Raw genomic sequence first — 21,649 nt, forward strand, 5'->3', positions numbered from 1 at the left:
TTTCACTTATATCGTGGGACTGCATAACTTTGTAATCTTAAATTCCTAGCCTCAACTGTGATTAATGTAAATTAACAGGTGAACGTTTAGTAGTTCAATAGATAGGATTGTTTCACTCCTTTTCTGCCGGGGAAGGAATGTTTTGAAAACCTTGGGACATTCTGTAAGCATCTGTTAACCATCAACACGTGACTGATGCTGACCACCAGCATAGACTAGCAGACCATTAACCTTTGCCCCCTGCCTACGTGCTTTGAGTATAGACCCCCACCCTGCCTATCCCCTTATAAAAATAGCCTAAACCCCTGAGCTGATGCCTCTCTGAGCTACTTGGCTCCGGGAGTGCCTTCTGGCCAGATTTAATAAAGGTCTGTTTTCTAAAATAGTCCAGTGTGTTCCTTCCTGGGTGATTCTCGATGCTCATCAAGCTCCTGGAGCAATCGCTGGGCCTATAGCCCAGCATCTTGGAGGCCCTGTGGGCTGTTCAAGCTCCTCGGAGTGGAAGTAAGGCCCTAGATCTTACAATATACCTTTGAACGTGTGAAAAATTTAAACTAACTATACTGGGTAAAGAACTTATTGCTATTTTTAGTCATGGACTTTTCTGAATTACTAGGCTAGTAACTACAGTGGAGGAGGAATATATCAAACATTTGGAAAAGATTATACGATGGGATTAGTGGGCTGTAATGTGGTAATATGTTGCTCAGGTATATAATTGTGATAATGTATATATATTAACTATCAGTCACTTCAATTCTCTGTCTCTTAAGTTCTTAACCTGCTGGAATGAGGGCTAAAGGCATCAGTGCTGCTTACTTTTCCTTGACAGGTTGCTGCTAGGATCACACAAGGTAAGAATGGAAAAGGATTTTGTAATCATTAAAGTGCTATGTAAATGCAAGTTTTGATCCAGTTTTCTGTAAGCTTGCTATAGGGAGAGCTGTGGATAAAAAGCAGTTTTGGAGTGGCCTTCATGAGGCTAGACTGAGATATCTGTGTCTTACATCAGTATGCCATCTTTTTCCTTGCAGATGATTTGGATATCTACTGCTCTGGAGATAAAGTCAGTTCATCCTTAAGATGTTATTATGAGGAAAGAAAGCATTGTGTGATGCCTTTTTGCAGTTCGTTCAAACGCTTAAATGTGAATTGGTAAAGTATCCTGAGTTCTTCCTGTTACTCTTCCCTCGGTGTCTGAAGAAACTGAGAAAGGGAAAAGGGCAAATGGATCACATATTTTCTTTGCTTTTCTTTTCTCTCCTCCCCATTAAGTTTATTGGTACATTTAAAGCAAACAACGTTTTTTGTTTTTTTGTTTGTTTTTTTTTTTTTGGTACTGGGATCAAACTCGGGTCCTTGTACTTTCGAGGCAGGTAATGGAACCACTTAGCTAAATCCCTGGCTTTGTATTTGTTTTTTCTTTAGAGAAAATAGAAGCAGTGTGGAGCCTGCTAAATAGTTGAAATCATATGTAAAGTTTTGGTAGTTATTCATCAAAAACTCAAACGAAGGCTCTGCTTTATTTTTTTAAAAAGGGGAGAAAATCTGCATCCAGGTTTTTTGGGCAGTGGTGTTCAGGATAGTGTCTGTTGTACGTCTAGTAGTGCATAAAGACCGCATGTTGTGTAGTTGGGGAGATGGACACTACAAAATACACGTGGTATAGTGCTATCTACATGGGGCTGTCTTTACTGTAGGTAAAGAGTATAAAAACAAGGAAGCTAGAATGAAATCCAGTTTTAAATTGAATATTGTTTTATGACACTGTATGGTAGAAGGAATGCTGTAGGTATCAAAAAGAAAATGTTTTAAAGTAATGTAATACCATATGGATGTTTGCACATACAAAATGAAGTATTGACATAATTGTGGAGAGAAAAAGAGTTACGCCTAAAATACAATATCTATACTGTTAATATAATGGTATTTTGGAGCTTGAATTTTTTAAACAAATTGCCTCTTAAATGAATCAATTCATGTAGAGCACTTTGAAATGTGCTAGGTATATAGTAAAGCCCTCAAATGTGAACTGTTACCATTATTGTTATTATAGTTTCATTTGGCATTCACAAAAGAGTCTAGATTCCAGATGCGGACATGAGCGAGGTTGTGTAGTAGGGAAAGTAAAAGTGCTTTTAAGTAATACCTATGAATTTATGGAAGTTACTTTCCTGTGTTTAACTGCTAGCTTTATCATTTTTCCATTTGTATAAATGATTTTTGTGTAACTCCAAGTACAATTTGGAAGTTTAGTGCCGTGAAGGTTTTTGTGTCATTGGACAGTTTTCTGACCCTTGGCTGTGATCTAGTCTGAAGTATGCTGTTGGCACCATGGACACAGGGCCTTGCTTTTCTTTGCCTTGCCGTCCCACCCGGTCCCGTCCTGTGCAGTTGCAGAGTACCAGAAGGGCCTGGTCTGAATTGAGGTGTTGTAAGTGTAAAGTATGTGCTGCATTGCAGAAACTTAGCATGGTCAAGAGAACATAAATATCTTCATAATCATTTTTTATATTATCTATTGAAATAGTATCACTTCAGATGTATAGGTTTAAATACATTGTTAAAGTTTTTATTTTTTAAAGAGTAGGAAAATTGCCGGGCGTGGTGGCACATGCCTGTAATCCCAGCACTCGGGAGCTGAGGCAGGAGGATTGCTGTGAATTCGAGACCAGCCTGGGCTACATAGTGAGTTCCAGATCAGTCTCAACTACATAGTGAGATCCTGTCTCAAAAAAACAAACAAAAAAAAAAAGGGAAAATTTATTAGGGAATAGGAATAGGGAATTACCAATGACCTCTGCAGTTAGGTTCCAGTACCCATCTGCCCAGTCTGTGATGCAGGCTTGAGAACTAAAACTAAAAGAAAAAACTAGGAGAGAAAGTGGGGTGCCAGGACGATCAAGGCCAGAGCAACCAACAAAGGCACCAGACGGTCCAGGTGCTAACTTTTTTTTTTGGTATCTGGAGTCAAACTTGGGACCTTGTGCTTACAAGGCAGGAGGTGGCACCAATGACTTTTATTGGCAATCAGTTGGGTTAAAGGCACGCTATCAAGTGGTTTCTATGGAAATTAATGTGAACAAGGCACGTAAAGGACAAGACAGAGTATTCTTGAATTAGGAACAGAATAGACAAAATATATGGCTGTAATTACAACATTGTCCTTCTAGTCAGAGGGTTTTAGTTGTGGAAGCAGAATTTGGATTTGAGTTACTCTGACGACCAGTAGGCTTCAGCCCGACTCACTTCTATGAACAAGCCAGTTGTGGGGTTGACTCTTTATAGCCTGATTTGGGCATAATCAATATTACAGTCTTCTACAGGGAATAGGAATAGGAAATAAGAATGGGGAATACAGATAGCTCCTGAGAGATAGGAGGGGTCCCGAATGGGTTGCCCCATTGTTGAAAGTTTTGCCTCTAATATGTTTTTGATATGCTACCAGAAAATTTTAAATTACCTGTATAACTTAAATTGCATTTCTTTGAACAGGGCTGCTCTACACATTTCAACTGTGAGATAATTTCCTGTGAGGCAACACCTGGTGTATTAGTTGTGCGACCTCTTTCCTTGCTTCTGTTGCCTGTTTACTTCCTTAAGGTTCAGGTTCCTCATTCTTTCTTTAGTTAAAAGTGTGGACAACAGTACCTGTTATATCTGTTTGACTGCTGGGCATCCAAAGAAAGTTTGGTAGAGCATTTTTCAGATGTTTGTAGTTTTAAATTAATAATTTAATGTGTGAAAAATGTTAAAGGATACTATAATTGATTAGCAGAATCAATGACTTTAATTTTTACATTTTCCTTTTTTTAAACATTTTAAAAGTGTCTACTTTTTAGTTTTTCTCATTTGTTATACTGTTAACATTTGAAAAGTAGTTTTATCTTTTTCAAATGCTATAGTAAGCCTCCAGATTTCTGTGATAGAATTTTTTTTTAAAGCCTAGATGGTGATCTGGATTCTTTTCATGATTTGAAGAAACAGGAAACAGAGGAAGAGTTAATTGAGAATGATCATAGAATTAATAACTCAAAAATGACCAAGCAGCCTTTCAGAGAAATAGAAAAAGGTAAAATAAATATTTATTTAAGTAGTGCTTTTGCTTAAACCTTACTCATGTAGTTATGCTGGTCCTTGGGTGCCTGTGCTTCTGGGCCTGATTTTCTCTCCTTTGTTGCTGGCACGCACCAGGCAGGCACTCGCTTGGCCAGCCCCAGTGTGTGGGCTGTTTATGGGTGGCTTCTGTGATTTTTATTAAAGTAAAGGAGAGGGCCGGGGATTTGGCTCAGTGGTTCCACTGCCTGCCTTGCAAGCACAAGGGCCCGAGTTCGATCCCCAGTACCCCCCCCAAAAAAAAAACCCAAAAAAACAAAAAAATAAAGTAAAGGAGAAAAGAAACTTGTTTTAGTTATCTTCCAGTAGTATATATGTGTTCTCAAAACTTATCAGAATGAGTTAATAATTACCATTATACTCTTAGAATCCTTTTGCTTTTCTTTTTTGTTTAATGTAAAGTGAGACTGTGATTGTAGTTGAATAACCGTAACATTTTGAGACTGCCAATTGCAGTGGGTCCTTGACTTACAAACTTGATCGATTCCAAGGGCTGCTTGTTACTCAAGTTGGTTGTAAGTCAGTATGGCTGAGATCTGGATGCTTACCTGGGTACATACTGTGGATAATGGGCAGATAAATCTTGCATTAACCCAATTAACACAAATTGTTTGTATATCTGGCTGGTCATAACTTGAGGGTCCACTGTATTTAAGGGATGCTTTTCTTAGCACTGAACTCGAGAGCTTTTCTGTGTCCCTGGCTGCATTTCAGCTTTGCCAGGGTTTCAGTCAGCACTGGCACCCTCTGTTCCCAGCCATGTTCTGTCCACAGCACTGTGGGTCTCCTTGGCACATACTGCTCACATTTGGTGCCCAGTCACTCCACCTCTTTGTCACAGTAATCTCAGCATTTGAGGACAATGAAAATTAATTCAGCCTGCACCTGTGCTTTACATGGTAGATTTTCCCACTGAAAACAGGATAAACTACTGAAAAAGTTGCATATATTTGAAAGTTGACCAAAAAAGTACAGATGTTCAGGCCAGTGGCTGGTGAAGCAGGGACCTACGAAGGCAAGCCAAGTACTGAGTATGTCTTCTTCCACTTAGGTGGAACACACTTAGGTGTTTGCTAAACTGAAGTCAAACTTTTTTTTTTTTTTTTTTTTTTTGGTCCTGGGGATTGAACTCAGGACCCACCCTGTAAACTTTAAAAAAAAATTTGTACCTGGGCATGGTGGTTCATGCCTATATTCCCAGCACTTGGGAGACTGAAGCAGGAGGAAGGCTGAAGCAGGAGGATCAAAGCAAGTTTGAGGCCAGCCTGGACTACATAGTTCAAGGCTAGCCTGAACCACATAGCAAGACCCTGTCTCAAAATATCAAAAGAAAAAAAAACTTGTATTTTTATTTACGGCACTCTTAGCTTCTGTCTGAGATTCGGAGTAGAGCGCTCCCCCAAAAGCTGGAGTTTCCACTTGGTTAATGGCAATTAAAACTATTAGCGCATTGTGAACTTTTTTTTTTTTTTTTTTGGCAAAACCAGGGATCAAACTAAAGACCTTTCACTTGTAAGGCAGGCAGCAGCAGCACTGAGCTAAATCTCCAGCCCTGTTGTGAGCTTGTATATGAGCAGAGGTGAATTGGGACACAGAGCTGTGAGCCAAGATGAACTCACTCTTCACTGCTGTTGGAAGTAAACTTGTCACCACTGTGGACCCAGCGTAGCACTATCAGTACAGTTGAGTTCAAAGCCAACCTGAACTATATAGTGAGACCCTATCTCAAAAAACCAAAAAATCAAACAAAAACAGGTTATGAAATTATATAATTACGGATATATAAGAAAAAACAAATGAGGACTTTTCAAATATAAACAGATTTGGAGAGAAAAGCAGTGATTAGCACTGCAGTCGATTAGTGGTTTGTTTCAAGGTTCTGACGTAACTCCATTTCTAGGCCTGGGGAGTTAATATACAAATGGTTTTATGCACTTTAAGTTTGAAATAATTTCACATCTTCAGAAAAGTTGCACAAAGTGAATTTCTGTGTATTCCAGATTTTCTAAATGTTCCCTTTTTACCAGTGTTGTCGCAGTTTTCTCTTTCAAGACTTTCTAGCAATACTGTAATTGGTGTTATAGCAGCTCATCCTGAAGATTGCTGTTTCTGAGAATATTTAAAATTTTTACAGTTGCCCTAGCAACGGGTGTAGCCTCAGGACCTCATGCTGAGTGGGGTAGCAATTCCAGAGACTCCCCTCTGAGACACGCCAGCGCACCAAACTCCAGAGTGTCAAACAAGCAGGGTTTACGTCCACCTCAGATAAACCAGATATATGATGAGTTATTTCAGATACACCTCAAGCTGCAGGTAAGAATGGTGTTCAGAATCCTTTAGTGAGAATTCAGAAGTATTTGTATTCCAAGCACCAAGCATTTGCAAAATTTGAATACAAGCTATTTTATTTTGATTATTTACATAATTGGGTCAAAATTAGAAGGAAACAAACTCACTTCATAGTGGGTGAGAGACAGAAGCAGTGTTGTTTTTATTTATAGGTGTGTGTCTGATTTCAGACTAATTCTCATCCCGTCCTTCAGGAACAAATGTGCTGATAAAGTGTGCTGTTTGAAGCAGGTGTTCTAGGATCATTGTTTTAGATACTTAATTTTAAGAAGTCCTCTGCCAACTCTTGCCAGAATTTACCTCTGAACACTGACTTTTCTGTTACCTTTCGGGCTTGTTTTTAAGGATGTAGTTTGTGTATTTGTCAGGTATCCACAGGGTTTAGAGAAAAAAGTGTAATAAACAGTTTCTGTTTGGAAAAATGCCTGTGCGATAGTCAACTTAGATGGAAGGTTTGGCAATGGAAGGTTGGGCAGGCACACACCTCTAGTCCCAGTTGCTTGGAAGGCAAAGGCAGGAAGATCACCTGAGTCCATGAGCTCAAGACCAGTATGGGCAACATAGGAAGACCTTCATCTCTCACCCACACCTCCCGCTAAAACAGTGAAAGAAAAGGAAAGGTTTATTTGGGCTAGCCGATTTAGAGGTCTCAGTTCACATCATTTGCAACTGTTTTTGGGTCTGGTGTGGCACCGCATTGAGGCCAGAGCACATGGCAGCATAAAGTTGCTGTGACCGAGCCTGGAGCACTGGGCTTGGGGGAATGTGTACCATCCAGCCTTGTACTCTGCGTACAGGTCTGTCTGGAGCTTAGGGTGGGACGAGGGAGCTTGGTAGGGCCAGGTTTCCATTCAAAAAGGGGCTGGGTCTGGCAGATCAGGAGAAGGGAGCACTGGGACTGGGGCTGTGGCTCTGCATCGGGTGGGGTGGTCAGGGTTCACTCCGGCAGAATAGGTTTTTTGGGGGCCAGTTAGGTAAATGGTAGTAATTTTGTTGAGATTGAAAAATGGAGGAAGAGATGATTCATTCTTTGCTTTTAAAATTGTGACTCATTAGTTTTTAGTGTAAATTAAATTATTTTAAATATATTCACAGGGTTGTGCTACTCTCACAGCCGATTTTTGAGTATGTCATCATCCCTGAGATGCCCTCTCCCATTAACGGTCATTCCTCATTATCTCTGACTCCTCTCAGCCTAGCAGATTGGTCCATCCTGGAATTTTCATGCGAATGGAATCCTATATTATTTGGCTGCTAGTATTGGCCTTTTTCACTTAGCATGGTACTTTCAAGGTTCATTTGTGTTAGATCATGTGCTAGTACCTGCTGAATAATAGATACTATGCTGCATTTTGTGGCTATACACATTCTCTGGAGAATGGGGGAGACAGAGTTTATTGGAAATATTGAGGATTTTAGGCCTGCATTGAGAACTTGGTCGAAGATTGAGAGTGAATCTCAGGATCCCAAGTTTCATGGCATGTGACCTTTCTCTGAGTGTTTCTCTATGTTGTTACAGGGCAGAAAAGGTGGTCAGTGCCTTAATTCAGGCGATAGAAAGACAGCAGGGCTAAGGAAAGGGTGGGTATAGGCAAGTGCTGGACCTGCATTTGAAGTGGAACAAGGGATTTGAGTTGGTCAGGAGCTTATTCTGAGCAGTGCTAATGCCTATGGACACACAGCTCCCAAATTCTGATGACTCTCAGTACCACATCCTTCCACAGACACGTTTCTGTGGAGCTGTTTGCTGCACTAGTCTAACACTACTGTAATGCGGCTTTCTTTAGATAGCAGAAACATGTTTCTGAAAACCCTTTGGTGACTTCAGTGTCTGTCAAGTAAAATGTGGTGTACAGCATGCGTGTGTGTTCTTAATGCATTTACACCTGGCATTTTGATGCAGTGTGAGAGTGCGGCACAACGGAACTTTGCTGAGGAGCTCCAGAGGCGAGAACGCTTTTTAGCCGAGAGAGAACAACTGCTTTTCAGACATGAAGATGCCTTGAGTAAAATCAAAGGTGTTGAGGAAGAGGTTCTGACAAGATTTCAGATTATAAAGGAGGTAACTATAGCCTTTGATTTTTTTTCTGAGATTTCACCAGTTCTCATTTCTCCTTACCTCTTGCAGTCCTGCACACACCAGCTGTACTGCAGCATTTGAGAACATTAGGGCAGCTTTGTCGTCTTGGAGCAGAGATGTTCCCAAAGCCCTGGTGCTCTAGACACAGCCACATTCCCTGCCCCATGTGGCCTGCATGGTGTCTTCTGTTGCTTTTTTGTTTTGCTTTATTTTCTGATCAAGGAATTATACAAAATACATGTGTATCTGGTGGTTGAATCTTTGGGTTTCTTTTGCATCCTCACCGTTTTTGTTCTTGGGCTTTTCTCTGAAGAGTCCAACTCTGCAGTTTTGGAAAGCAGGTCATACACTGGGTTGACCTGATTGTATCCTGACATTGATACTCAATTGAAATACTTTGGCAAGGATGTTATGTAGGTAGTATTGTATACTTCTGTGATTCATTTCAAAAGATATGGTACAGTATTTGGAACTCAAATAGGGTGAAAGTCATTTTGTTTGCTGTATATTTCTGTACTTTTTTTGGGGGGGGTAGATACCAGGGATTGAACTCAGGATCTTGTGCTTGCGAGGCAGGCAGCAACACCTCTGAGCTAAATCCCCAGCCCTATTTCTGTACATTTTGGATATGCAGAAAGGTTCACCATGTGTGTCACCACCATACTTGGGCTGGAATGGCTGCAGCACCCTGGATGTTTTCCCTTGCTCCTCTGTAGTCATCCATGTCAGTAGCCCTCGGCAGCTCCTGACTTATGTCTATCCCTGTGATCTACCTCTTCCAGGATGTTCTGTGGTTGGATCATTTTGTGATCTTTAACTGTGGCTTTTAGCAGCTGCTCACTGATGACCTATCTTGGTGTACTTTGAGTTTGATTTGTGGGCTATTGTGATGCTTGAATTTATTAATTTAATTTGCCAAATTTGTGGAATTTTCAGCCAACATTTCTTTCAATATTTTTTCTGTTCTAATTGCTTTCTCTTCTTCCGGGTCTCCAGTGACTTTTGCTGTTACCCCAAAGATTTCTGAGGTTCTGTTCCTGTTTTCTCATCTTTCTCTTCTGATTAGATAATTTTATTGATCTCTCTTTAAGTTCACTGTTTCTTTTCAAGTTCTTGTAGCTATTGAGCCCATTTAGTGGGTTTTTTATTTCTGATAAAGTTCTAAAATTTTAAATTATATTCTTTAAAGTTTTTGTTTTGTTTTTCTCCTAAGAATTTGTGTATTTATATTTGGTTTCACGCTGAATTGACTTCGTGGAACAGAGGTAGAAACTTAGCATCTGGGTCTTCTCAGATTGGTGTCTATTGATTGTCTTTTTTCTTGACATTTTGTTGTGTTTTGTTTCTGCAGCAATTTTAGAATTCTGTTTGAATACTTTTGAATGTCATTTGTATATATTTCATGTCTCTGGAGAGTGTTACTGTTTTTTTAAGCCATTTATCCAGCCATTCTAGGTGGAAGTCCTCATCTCTGCCCCTCTGTGGCAGTGGGGTCATCTCCAGGTGGGCTGCAGTGCCTTCCGGGTTGATCTACAAACCAGTCTCTCAGGGTCAGCCTGAGACTCTTGGGTTCTCCAGCCTCCTTCTGGCATTTGGGTAGCTTCCCACCACCAAGGTGGCAGGGGGCTGAGGGGGACTCTTTCTGAGTCCCTTCTCCCAGATTCCCCACCCTTGGGCTCTCAGGGCCCTTGTCCAGTTCTCCTGTAAAGAAGACTGGCTATATCTCCCAGTGCTTAGGAAAGATTTCACTTTGCTTCTCCCTCTACTTCTCCATCCTGGAAAAGGAAAAACAAAAACATGAGAAAGGTCACCCCTAAGGATTGCTTCTCCAGATTTTACTCCTTTCTGCAATTCTCTATTCTTGTTTGCTTTTCCAGGCATCAAGTGATTGCTGTTGGGCTTTGTCCAAGGTTTTTGGTCAAGGTAGAGGGGAGTGGGTTTATCCTGCCTTGCTGGGAGTAGAACTCATATTGTAAGCCTTAGTATCTTTAGATGTAGAAAGATTAGACAATAGGAATATTAAACTAGTTCTAGGTCCGGGGATTTAGCTCAGTGGTGCCACCGCCTGCCTCACAAGCACAAGGTCCCGAGTTCGGTACCAAAAAAAAATATATATATATACATACACACACACACACACACACATACACACACACACACACACACACACACATATAAATAAAATAATTCTAAAAATACCTGTATTTGTGGCTGTATTCTACGTTGTTATCGAACCATTTAATACAATAATAAAATCACACGAAGCTATAATTTTCAGATTGGATTTTTTTACAGGACTAAGGAAAGAATGCATAGATTATCAGATCTCTCCTTGCCATCCTTTTTTTTTGTATCGGGGACTAAACTTGGGACCTGTACTTGCGAGGCAGGCAGTGGCACCACTGAGCTAAATCCCTGGCCCTATCTTATTCTTGAATTGTAAGTATTCACATCTTAAATCTGATATGCTGTCCCATTTAAATAGTTAGGGGATAAGTTGGTTTGCATCATTTCTGAAACCTGTTGGAGAGTGGAATTGTTTGGGGCTCAGAGAAATTCTTATATGTATTTAATGTTTTTTGAGATGTAAAGCTGGCATCAGACTTTTAGCTACTTTATGAGATTAAGAATTAGTTCTGTGGACTATTTTTTATATCTTTGAGGGTGATGTGAAACTTAGGTTTTAATTTTTAAAGCTGTAAGTAGAGTCTTGAAAAGGATCAGAAATGTTTTGTTGTTTTATTTTTCCATGATGTAAAGTAGAAGATATTTTAGTGATGCTGTTCGGGTGGATTTTTCTGAGCTGAATTGAAAAGTAGACCTAATTTGTATGGTAATATGCCTGAGCTTTTTTCCTAAATGCTTTTGATGTTTTGTTGTTACTGTGGTTGATTACACAATTTCTGTAAATTATTTGCCACATTAGTCACCTGTATTTAAATACATTGATTAGAGTTTTTGTGGTTGAAGGTGTTCTACTTTTTAACTTAACATTCAATAATATTAGTGATGAGAACCTTGCCTAATTTTAAAATCTATAGACCTTTTTTTTTCTTCCTAGCAACACAATGCAGAAGTTGAGCAGTTAACTGAAGTTCTTAAGGAGAGAAATAAAGAAAGCAAGAGACTGAGGTCTTCTTTTGATGCACTGAAAGAATTGAATGATAATTTAAAAAAACAGGTAAACCCTACTTTAGTACAAAAACTGTAACATTATAGGTAACAAAACTATAGCATTATAGATAACAAGAAGCAAAAGAAAAACCTTAAAACTAAGAAATGTATAGCACTGATTACTTTTTTTTCTTATTGAGTTTATTGGTACATTTTAGATATACAGTACAGTTACATTCATTATTGGGATCTTGTACCTTTACATGACAGGTCTTGGTTCTCATTTTTTCTCCTTGTCCCTGCCCTCCCTTCACCCCTCTGATTTCTGTCTTTAATATTTATTACTATAACTGCTGTTAAACACTGTACATGTTTAACTTTCATCTATTTTTCCCTGTGCCTGCTTTATGCTGGACACAACCAGGCTCTAAGCTTCACATTACTCTAGCATAGTTTCAGGAGTATAGACCTGTGTCATATTGTGCTAGGATAATTTATTTATATAAGTAGTGTCACTTAATACCTAGTACTAAAATTATATAAGAAGATATTTTGGGGCTGGGGATTTACCTCAGTGGTTCTCGTGGTTGCTTCACAAGCACAAGGACCCGAGTTTTGTCCCCAGTACCCCAAAAGAAGAGGATATTTTGTTGTTTTGAGATAAATTCTTGCTATGTTACAGGCTGACCTTGAACTCACAATCCTCCTGCCTCTGCTTCCCAGAGTGCTGGGATGACAGGCTTTTTTGTTGTTATGTCTTTTTTTCATCTTTCTTTGTGAAAAATGAAGGAATAATAGTTGTGAGAGATGGGAGAATGATTGCATGTGTATTTAATTATGGGCAGAAGATACCTGGGCATAAATTAAGTCACTTTTTAAAAGCATGAGACTGAAAACCTGACAGTTTTTTAATGCAGTTAGTCTTACAGAACTTGACCCACAGTTCCCTGGCTAGCTCTGCTTCCTTTGTTCTTCTTCAATTCCTGGGGGATACTTGTTGCAGCCCTCTTCCCTGACAGAGGTGCTGAGGCTCCGTCTCCTCCCTTGCTTTGATTTAGCCTCCCTGAATGTTTCTGACCCACATGTGGCCCTCAGAGATTGTCTCTTAGGAAGCCTGCTTTATCCCTGGAGGGATAACTGTTCCCATCACCATCTCAGTCTAGTACCACCTTCAAGAAGGGTTCCTTTATTTGTTGGGCTGATCTCTGCCTTAGAGTATAGCAATGATGTGTGGCTGTGTTCCAGCTTCAAAAACTTGCCAGCTTCTGATTTGATGAATGGTGCAAACTTAAGAATGGCTTATTGAAAGGTTTGTTGTTTCTGTGACTGACTTGTGTAGTAATTTATGATAGCACTGGATGTAAATACACCATAATAATAATAATAATGACAACAACAACAATGTAAACGCATTGCATGTTAAGACTTGCCAAGCTGAGGAGACAGGATTAATGTTCAGGGCCCATCAGAGGGATGGCGTTCCAGTGAACACCCAGAGTAATTAGCAGGAGTAGGGTTACATTCAGGAGCAGGCAAATGGACCTTCTGAGATAATGAAGCCTAAAGAACGTGGTGATTGTTAGCTGTGACCTATTTGAATCCTGAATGCCACCTGTGTTTTGTAGTTGAGTAGTTAAGTAGACTGGATTAGGCAGTAGATGGAGAAGTCCTCAATGTGATCAGTTTAAGTTTTATATTGAAATTGTTAACTTTTCCTTCCTTAGTTAAATGAAGTAAGTGAAGAAAACAGGAAGATGGAGATTCAAGCTAAAAGAGTTCAAGCCCGCTTAGATAACTTACAGGTATGTTGCCTGTTCTTCTCTGTGTGCATTTTAATGTGACTGCCTTTGGATTTGCTTACTTTTCATATCGTTGTTCTTTAATTCATGGATGTGGTCCACTGCAGAGGAAGTATGAATTTATGACAATACAGAGATTGAAAGGAAGTTCCCATGTTGCTCATGAAATGAAAAGCTTAAAGCAAGAAAAGGCACCAGCTTCAAAATCTTCTAAGGTATGACACAACTGAAGATTTTTCCAGTGGACCGCCAGGAAATTGTCTCTTGTTCTTTCATTTGGTGAACTTTTTTTTTTTTTGGTATGAAAGGGATCACCATAATAATTCTTTTACGGAGAAATAGCTCTAGAATTTAAAATTCACCAAGGTATTTCAGCCGTGTTTCAGGCATGGTGACACTTGCAGATTCCTTACAGTTGGTAGCAGCTTTGTTACCAGATGTGTTTCAGATTCCACAAGTGTTTGTTGTTATTTTTTGATCAAGACTGCAATCTGTCCCTGAAGTAGCCCCTGGTATTTCTTCCTGAGAATTTTAAAACTTGAAATTTAAATTACACTCAGTAACATAACACATAGATCCTTGAATCAGTATTTGATCAGTGTTGATAAACTTGTGTGACATTCAGCCAAGTGTTCTCATCACCCCAGCAGGTTCTTCTGTGCCCTTTCCTGGTCCTCCCTGTGGAACAGCTGTTGATCTTTTTCCCTGAATTAGCTTCACTTTTTGCATAGCTATAGTCAGTGGGATTGTACAGTGTGCACTCATTTGGGCAAGGTTTCCTTTTGTCAGCATAACACTGGGTTTGTCAGTCATTTGTTCCTTTGTGTTACTCAGTATCCCATTGTATGAATGTATCACAGCTTATCTGTCATTTGTTTTGTTGGTAGGCACTTGTTCAAGTCTTTTTTTGTCTACCATGAATAAAGCTGCTATAAATACAAGATTTTTGGGCACATGTTTTCATTCTTCTTGGATATTCTAGGACTAGAATTTCTTGGTGATAAGATAGAAGTATATTTGTAAGAAAATGTCAGTTCATATCCAAACCATTTGATAAATTTAGCAGTGTATGAAAGTTCTGGTTGCTCCACAGCCTTGCCAATATTCATTGTTTTAATATTTTTATTTTAATCCTTCTTAATGAATATGTGGTAGTAACTCACTGTGGGTGTTAACCACTTTGATAATAAACTTTCTAGTCCTTTTTTTTCCCCTTGTGGTATTAGGTAGTGAACCTTGTAGTATTGGGTAGTGACTTACATATGTGAGCAACACCCTAGCCCTTTTTTATTTTTTGAGACAGGGTCTTGCTAAGTTGCCATGGCTTGCCTTGAACTTGTGATCCTCCTGTCTCAGCATCCCATGTAGCTGGGATTATAGTCATGTGCTACCATGTCCAGCTCTAGTTCTCTATGTAAAAAAATAAATGGAAGGTGTGGAGATTTTATACTCAGGTAGTCAAGGTAATTGAAGTTTTATATAAAGCAGTTTCTTTTTTTTCTATTTGAAAAAAATTGAGGTTTCAGATTATTTTTGTTAGAATAATGGTTTAACTGTTGCCCTGTTTTCAATCATCTCATTCTGTTTTTGTGATTTTTCTTTGTGGCATTTTTATAATTTGCTTTTATATTTCTCTGTTTTTGCATAGCTTAAAAAGAGTAATTAAATCTAGCATCATTTCCAACTTAGGGTAAAATATGGAAAACATTTAATTAACTTGATCAACAGTGTGCTTCAAAGGAGTCAAACAAAAGTCTAGAGCTGCATCTCCAATATAGGACCTCACTATTTGGGAACAAAGAGTAGGATTGCAATCTAAGACACACAGGCTAAGTGGTTCTCACTGTGACCAGAGGGTAAAGGCGAGTTTGGGAGTCTTATAGGTATCTGTGAATGCTTTTTTTTGAATGAAAACCCACTGGCACTGTGAGCGCTGACAGGTGGTGGCAACTGCTGTGTGAAGCTGGTGGAGGGTGCAGTGGGTAGTTCTATCCATTGCTGAGTGGAAATAAGATAGGGCAGGCGGTTTTGTTGGGCTGGTTCTGAGAAATAGTTCCTGGAGCAAGTACTTGTGACTCTGTTCCCCCTTCTTCTCTGGACCTCAACTCCATTGTGATGTGGTGTGACAAGAATGACTCCATTTTGTGTAATAGATTTTTACAAGGGAATATTCTCAGCACATTTATCTTCCCTCCTAGTTTTGTAGGCTCTCAGAGAATAGGATTTCCAGAAAAGGATTTTCATTTACTGTAAAAACAAGAAAATAACTACTTTGAGGAAGGAAAAAGCATGAAATCTGAGAGTGGAAATTCTTTAGCCTTGGAAACATTAAAATTTGTTACAATCTTTTAGATGTGATAGCCAGTTTTACTTTTCTGTCTTACCAATTTTGTATAAAGAACTTCTTAAAAAATTTTTTATTTTACTAATATGAAGTTTTTTCAATTTTCTACTTACTATGATAAGTTTTCTGCCTTTTCTCAGCCAGCATTGAATGTTTCTAACATTAACTGGGGGCACATGATTTGGAATTTCTTTTGCATATTTGGGGAGTCTCTGTCCTTACACATAAGTGAAATGCGCTAAGAGCCCTCTAGATAAATTACTCTGTAATCAATTACCAAATTTTAAGCCTTGCGTTTGAACTTTTATGAAGTAAATTGAAGTTAATGTTTGATTTAATTTTTGACACATAGGTACCACTTAACGAACAGGTATATGAACTTTTAACTGTCTTCATGGACTGGATTTCAGACCACCATCTTAGCAAAGTGAAACCTGAAGAATCTGGTGTAGATGGTGAAAAGCTACTACTCAGATCTCCTTCTCAGAGAAGTGATATTCAGGAGAAGTGTATAAAGGTTTGTTTTTACATTTGAAATGTATGGGGGCAGAGATTTATTTAGCTCAGTGGTTCCGCTGCCAGCTTTGCAAGCGCAAGGACCTGAGTTCAATCCCCGGTACCAAAAAAAAATAAAATAAAATAAAATTGAAATGTATGATTCAGGACACTTGAAGATTAAAGGGAAACCTCTGGCAGAATTTGTAATAAAAGATTTTTGGGTAGAAAGTTGGCCATACCAGCAGTCAGTTCTAAAAAGATTGGTTTTGGACCTTATTAATTCATGCTTACATTTTTCTTAAGACGGTAGTAATTTATCTTTTTTTTTCTTTTATTGAGTTTATTGGTACATTTTAGGTATACAGGGTAGTAATTTGTCTTTTTAAAACCAGAGCTAAGGTACAGCATACTCCAAAAAAGATGAAATATACATTAGTTAAAAATATGTAGAGTTGTGAACAATTCCTCCTATACATAATTTTAGGATATGAAACAGTCTTTTAGCATGAAAGGATAAAAGTCTATTTTTAAGGTACTTCTCACTCTTTATCAAATTGAAATAATTAATAGGTATTAGTGTGAATTTTGCTCTTCATGATTTCTGGTTAATATAAAAGGTCTTTAGAAATTGGCAGTTGCAGTCCACAGACAATACAGAAAAACTTTGAAGAAAATACATTAAAGCTTTTTGGGGGGCCGGGAGTGGTGGCGCATACCTGTAATCCCAGCACTCGGGAGGCTGAGGCAGGAGGATCACTGTGAGTTTGAGACCAGCCTGGGCTACATAGTGAGTTCCAGGTCAGTCTCAACTATACGTGAGACCCTGTTTCAAAAAAACAAAACAAAACAAAAAAAAGCTTTTTGTGGTTTTTACACATTTTTAGGAATGATTTCATGGTTATTAAATATAGGCTAGTGTTTTATTTGAATATATTATTCCCATTTCTCATCCTTAATCTGTAATAAATTATTTCTTTTAATTCCTTTTGTAGCAGATAGAATAATGTCCTTATCCTGAGAACCTGTCAGTGTTGTGTTCCAGGACAAAAGGAATTAAAGTTGCTAACCTTAGAGCAGGGAGATTGTCCAGGATTTTTTGAGTGGGCCTGGTAATCACACCAGTCTCTAAACCAGAGGGAGTCAAAAGAAATCAGACACAGTCACCACAGGTGCCATAGAAGACACAGCCAGAGTATTTGCACAGGATGCTGATTATGTGTTGCTCACAGGGCAGAAGTCTGACTTGGGTTTCAGCTGGCCAGAGACCCAGTGTCCTCAGACCCATGCTCCTCTGTGGAGGCTGGTGGAGGGCCCACACACTGGCTTGGGCTGCTAGCGGAATTCTGTCCCTAGCATATGTAAGATTGAGGCCCCACCTGTGCTGCAATGACCCGAGTGCAGCATCTGGGCTCTAAAGCACCTGTGCACCATTGCTTAGGGTCCTTTGGCTATTAAAGAAAGCAAAATTCCTTAACATCTTCAAATTTTTTAAAAATTACAAATTGACAGCAACATATTTATATAAGTTGGGATCTTTATTATACTTGCTCTGTTGTCACCTACTTTTTTCATCCCAGAGCATGCATGCCATGGTATAAATATAAATCTAGGTTGTCTTTTTTGTACTGGGGATTGAACTTGGGACCTTGTGCTTGTGAGGCAGGTGGAGGAACCTCTGAGCTAAATCTCTGGCTAGGTTGTTATTTTTAATGATTATTTATTTGACCCTTGAAGCTTCAGAGAGCCTCTGTGTAGGTTGATCTCAGTTCTTGATGTGCTGTCACTGGATAGAAGAAAACACATATGGAAACTTTCAGATTGAGATTGCCACATTGTGTTGCATATGGTTTAGGGGAGGTGTTTTGTTAGAGAATGCCTGTTTGTCTTTGTAGTTACTCTTTAGAACATTGTGGGAATGGGTTTCAGACATCTGAAAGTGCCTTGCCTTGCTTTAAGGTTTCCCACCATTTATATACAGCTCTTGCCTGTGATGACGGAGCAGCTACAGTGGATGCCACTGGTGAGTGCCAGACTCCATGAGCCTCTCATCAGGTTCATCTACTGGTCCCTCAGGCAGCTGGATGCAGGGGCACAGGTAAGGGAGTGAGGAATTGAGCTGCTATTAATGCTGCACTTAGTGTCAGCTTATACACACACACACACACACACACACACACACACACACACACAAACACTGTGTATGTGCACCTTTCTCCTTTGAATATGTTCTCTTGTATTTGAGAATAATCTTTTCTATACATCACTGGGATTTTGATTAGCATCACCTTAAACCTATAATATTCATTTGAGAAGAATTGGAATCTTTGTTGAGTCTTCTAGTTCATCAGCACAAAATGTCCCTTCTTTTAAAACTTTAATTTCTTTCACCATTGTTGTATAGTTTTCTGCATGAATTCCTATGCATTTAGAAAAACTTTTAAGCTGTTTAATTTTTATGTGATTTTAATTGATTCTGTCTTAACATTTTTATATGCACATTTTCACTGATAATATTTGGAAATAGAATTGATTTTTTAAAAATGTTGTATCCTGGGACCTTTCCTGTAATAGTTGGTAAAGTTTTGTAAAGATCCCTTGGAATTTTCTACCTGATTTTCCTTCCTTTGGGGACTTTAGTGATATGCGTGTTAGATATTGAAGTCTGTTGGTTCCTTTCAGTTCTGTTTGTTGCTGCTGCTGTTGGTTCCCGGTTTCTCTTGATTGTTCATACTGGCTATTTTATTTCCAGTTAGTGGATTCTTTTCTCTCTTCCATTCTGCTATTGAGCCAGTGCAGTTATCTCCTTTGTTAATGGTATTTCCAGTACTAAACTTTCCATTTGATTCTTCTGTTTTATTTGCTAAGACTTCTTCCGTTTCTATGAGAGATTTTCTAAAGTGTTTATGATTGCTCATTTTATTAGGGGTTTTAAATTTTTTCTTACATAATTCTCATATTTTGTCATATTAATACTGGCAACTACTGATTGTCTTTTTAAATTTAGTTTGAAATCTGATTGTTGGTAAGGTGAGTAGTTTTAGATTGAAAACTAGACATTTTGAGTCTAGGTTGATGTCTATATCCTTTGGTGAAGTCTCATCAAAAATAAGAATATAATTTTTGTGGAATTTTTTCTCTTCAATTAAAGAGAAGTAGTATCCATATACATATTTTTTAAATTAAAAATATTGTTACTATAAAAGTAGTAGGAAGCATTAGAAATAATTTTTCAATTACCATTTACTCTTGCCTAATACTAACCCTGTTGATGATGTGTTTAACTTAAGGTGCCCTACTCATGCCTTTCCTCACCCATTCGTTGGCCTTTGATATGCTCCGAATCTCAGTGTACCTGTAGAAATTTAGGAGTTAGAGCTTGTTGTCCACATCACAGGACCAATGCTGTGTTGAGAACATTTTATCACAAGTCCAAAACACTCAGTAACGAGAACTGAAGAATTGGGTCACAACAAAGAACACTTTCACTTATCTCTCAAACTGCAGTTTGAAATGCTTCCCTTTCAACAGAAGTGTGGAAAACCTCTAGATCCTCTGTTATTTTATAGGTCATTCTATGCCATTATTTGTTTTACCTACTTTCTTTTCTTGCTTTTATTTTTTTTGGTACCAGGGATCGAACTCGGGTCTTTGCCACTTGCAAGGCAGGTGGCAAAACCACTGAGCTAAATTCCCGGCCCTTTACCTGCTTTCTTATTTCAGTTTATTCTGCATAGGAATCCTCTGACATTATAATCTAATATTTTATTCTTTTGAGTTTGTTAAGTGTACCAAATTACTAGAGACACTGGTAGTCAGTAAGCAGAAGCAGGAGGCTCTGCTGGCTGCTTGATGAGCCAGACACCACTGCCTGCCAGTGGTCAGCTGAGCGTGGGTGACCACCTCTATACTGGAAATGCAGTGCAATCCATCTGTGGTTCTTACTGTTTTAGAAAATACAGTCATACTTTACCTTGCATATTTGCAGTTCCATTTTATCATTTTGCTTAAGAAAAAATGCACTTTTAGTTCATATATTTGATTGTGGTATTTAAAATAGGTATTTTATGAACATGCATAAAAATAGACTAGGATTGTTCTTATTTTTAACAGCATTCAACTATGACATCAACATTGCGGCGATTAGGTGAAGACATATTTAAAGGCGTGATAATTAAAGGAGTTCAGGATAATTCTTCAGAGCATTCTGTGGAGAATAAACCAAAAATAGCTGCTTTTTTTAAGAGTTCGCATTTGCCATTGCGATTTTTATCAACTTTAATTGTTCTCAAAACAGTCACTCAAGGTAAGCTTTTAGGTGTGTTGTAGAATAATTTTTGATGAATAGTGTGAAGATTACTATATAAAAGAGCGATTATTTTCTAGTCACAAGTGTTTAACATTTTCTGAATGAGGTTTTGAGTCATTTTGTAATAGCAGCATGTTTTTAATTTTGAGACAGTAAGGTCTGTGGTGGATGCTGGCCTCATCCTGGAAGCTGCAGTTGATTATCTGGGTTCATGTTCTTGAAGCACACTTTGCTTTGCTTTCTTACAACTCTCCTTGCATTTGCCATGTAAAGTGAAATTGCTGTTGAGTTTATAATTTTCCATTAGAGAACAGGTTGGCAGATTGTGGCCCATGGGACATATCCAGCCCACCTGTGTTTTGTAAATAGATTTCTCTCTCACAGCCATGCTCATTTGGTATATAGTACTTGTCTCTGACCCTTTTTGCTTTGTAATGAAGTGGAACATTGACAGCAGAGACTGTGTGGCTCCAAAGCCTATGAAGTTACTATCTGGCCCTTTACCAACAAAGTTTGTCAGCACTGCACTAATTTGTGTTTACTGAGAGAAGAACTTGTTTACCATTGTGTCCCCTCTGCACCTAGTATAGTGCTTGACCTGTAAGAGAAATTAAGGAAATGAATCAATTAGAAGGAATGTTTCAACTGTACTTTATAATAGTTAATATGTTTTTTAATATGTAGCTATAATTTATTATCTTCTGGATTAACTATGAGAATTTTAAAGTGAGTGATGCTAATATAGTCAGCTAATAAATATACTATCTTTATATCTTCCCTGTTTGCTAAATTATATGACTCAGAATTTTTTTGTTTGGATTTTTAAATGTAGACAGAGACAGCTGAGCATGGTGGCATATCACTATAATCTCAGCACTCAGGAGGCTGAGACAGGAGGATTGCCATGAGTTTGAGGCCAGTCTGGCTATTCAGTGAATTAAAGGCCAGCCTGAACTACATAGCTAGACCCTATCTCAAAAAAAAAAAAAAAAAAGTATAGATATATATATTCAAAGAATGCTCTATTTAGTTACTCCTGATGA

At 38.5% G+C, this 21,649-nt stretch overlaps 1 protein-coding gene across 5 annotated transcripts in view; it reads left to right on the forward strand.

The window, feature by feature from the left end:
• Nucleotides 1-21,649, forward strand: part of Ccdc138 (coiled-coil domain containing 138) — a 52,223-nt gene that overhangs the window by 948 nt on the left and 29,626 nt on the right. For 3 of the 5 annotated variants that reach the window (XM_010610009.2, XM_010610039.3, XM_010610024.2), the window contains exons 3-12: nt 1,035-1,155; nt 3,945-4,072; nt 6,251-6,429; nt 8,369-8,527; nt 11,607-11,726; nt 13,384-13,461; nt 13,566-13,673; nt 16,155-16,319; nt 18,279-18,395; nt 20,411-20,603. In XM_010610009.2, coding sequence (XP_010608311.1) covers nt 1,035-1,155; nt 3,945-4,072; nt 6,251-6,429; nt 8,369-8,527; nt 11,607-11,726; nt 13,384-13,461; nt 13,566-13,673; nt 16,155-16,319; nt 18,279-18,395; nt 20,411-20,603 — 1,368 coding nt within the window. Of the gene's footprint in view, nt 1-1,034; nt 1,156-3,944; nt 4,073-6,250; nt 6,430-8,368; nt 8,528-11,606; nt 11,727-13,383; nt 13,462-13,565; nt 13,674-16,154; nt 16,320-18,278; nt 18,396-20,410; nt 20,604-21,649 lie in introns of those variants that run through there. The other 2 variants (XM_010610047.3, XM_010610016.2) reach the window with 2 other exon arrangements.

This window comes from Fukomys damarensis, unplaced genomic scaffold (genome assembly GCF_012274545.1).
Source record: "Fukomys damarensis isolate Sample0158 unplaced genomic scaffold, DMR_v1.0_HiC HiC_scaffold_9, whole genome shotgun sequence".
In the NCBI taxonomy this organism is placed as follows: domain Eukaryota; kingdom Metazoa; phylum Chordata; class Mammalia; order Rodentia; family Bathyergidae; genus Fukomys; species Fukomys damarensis.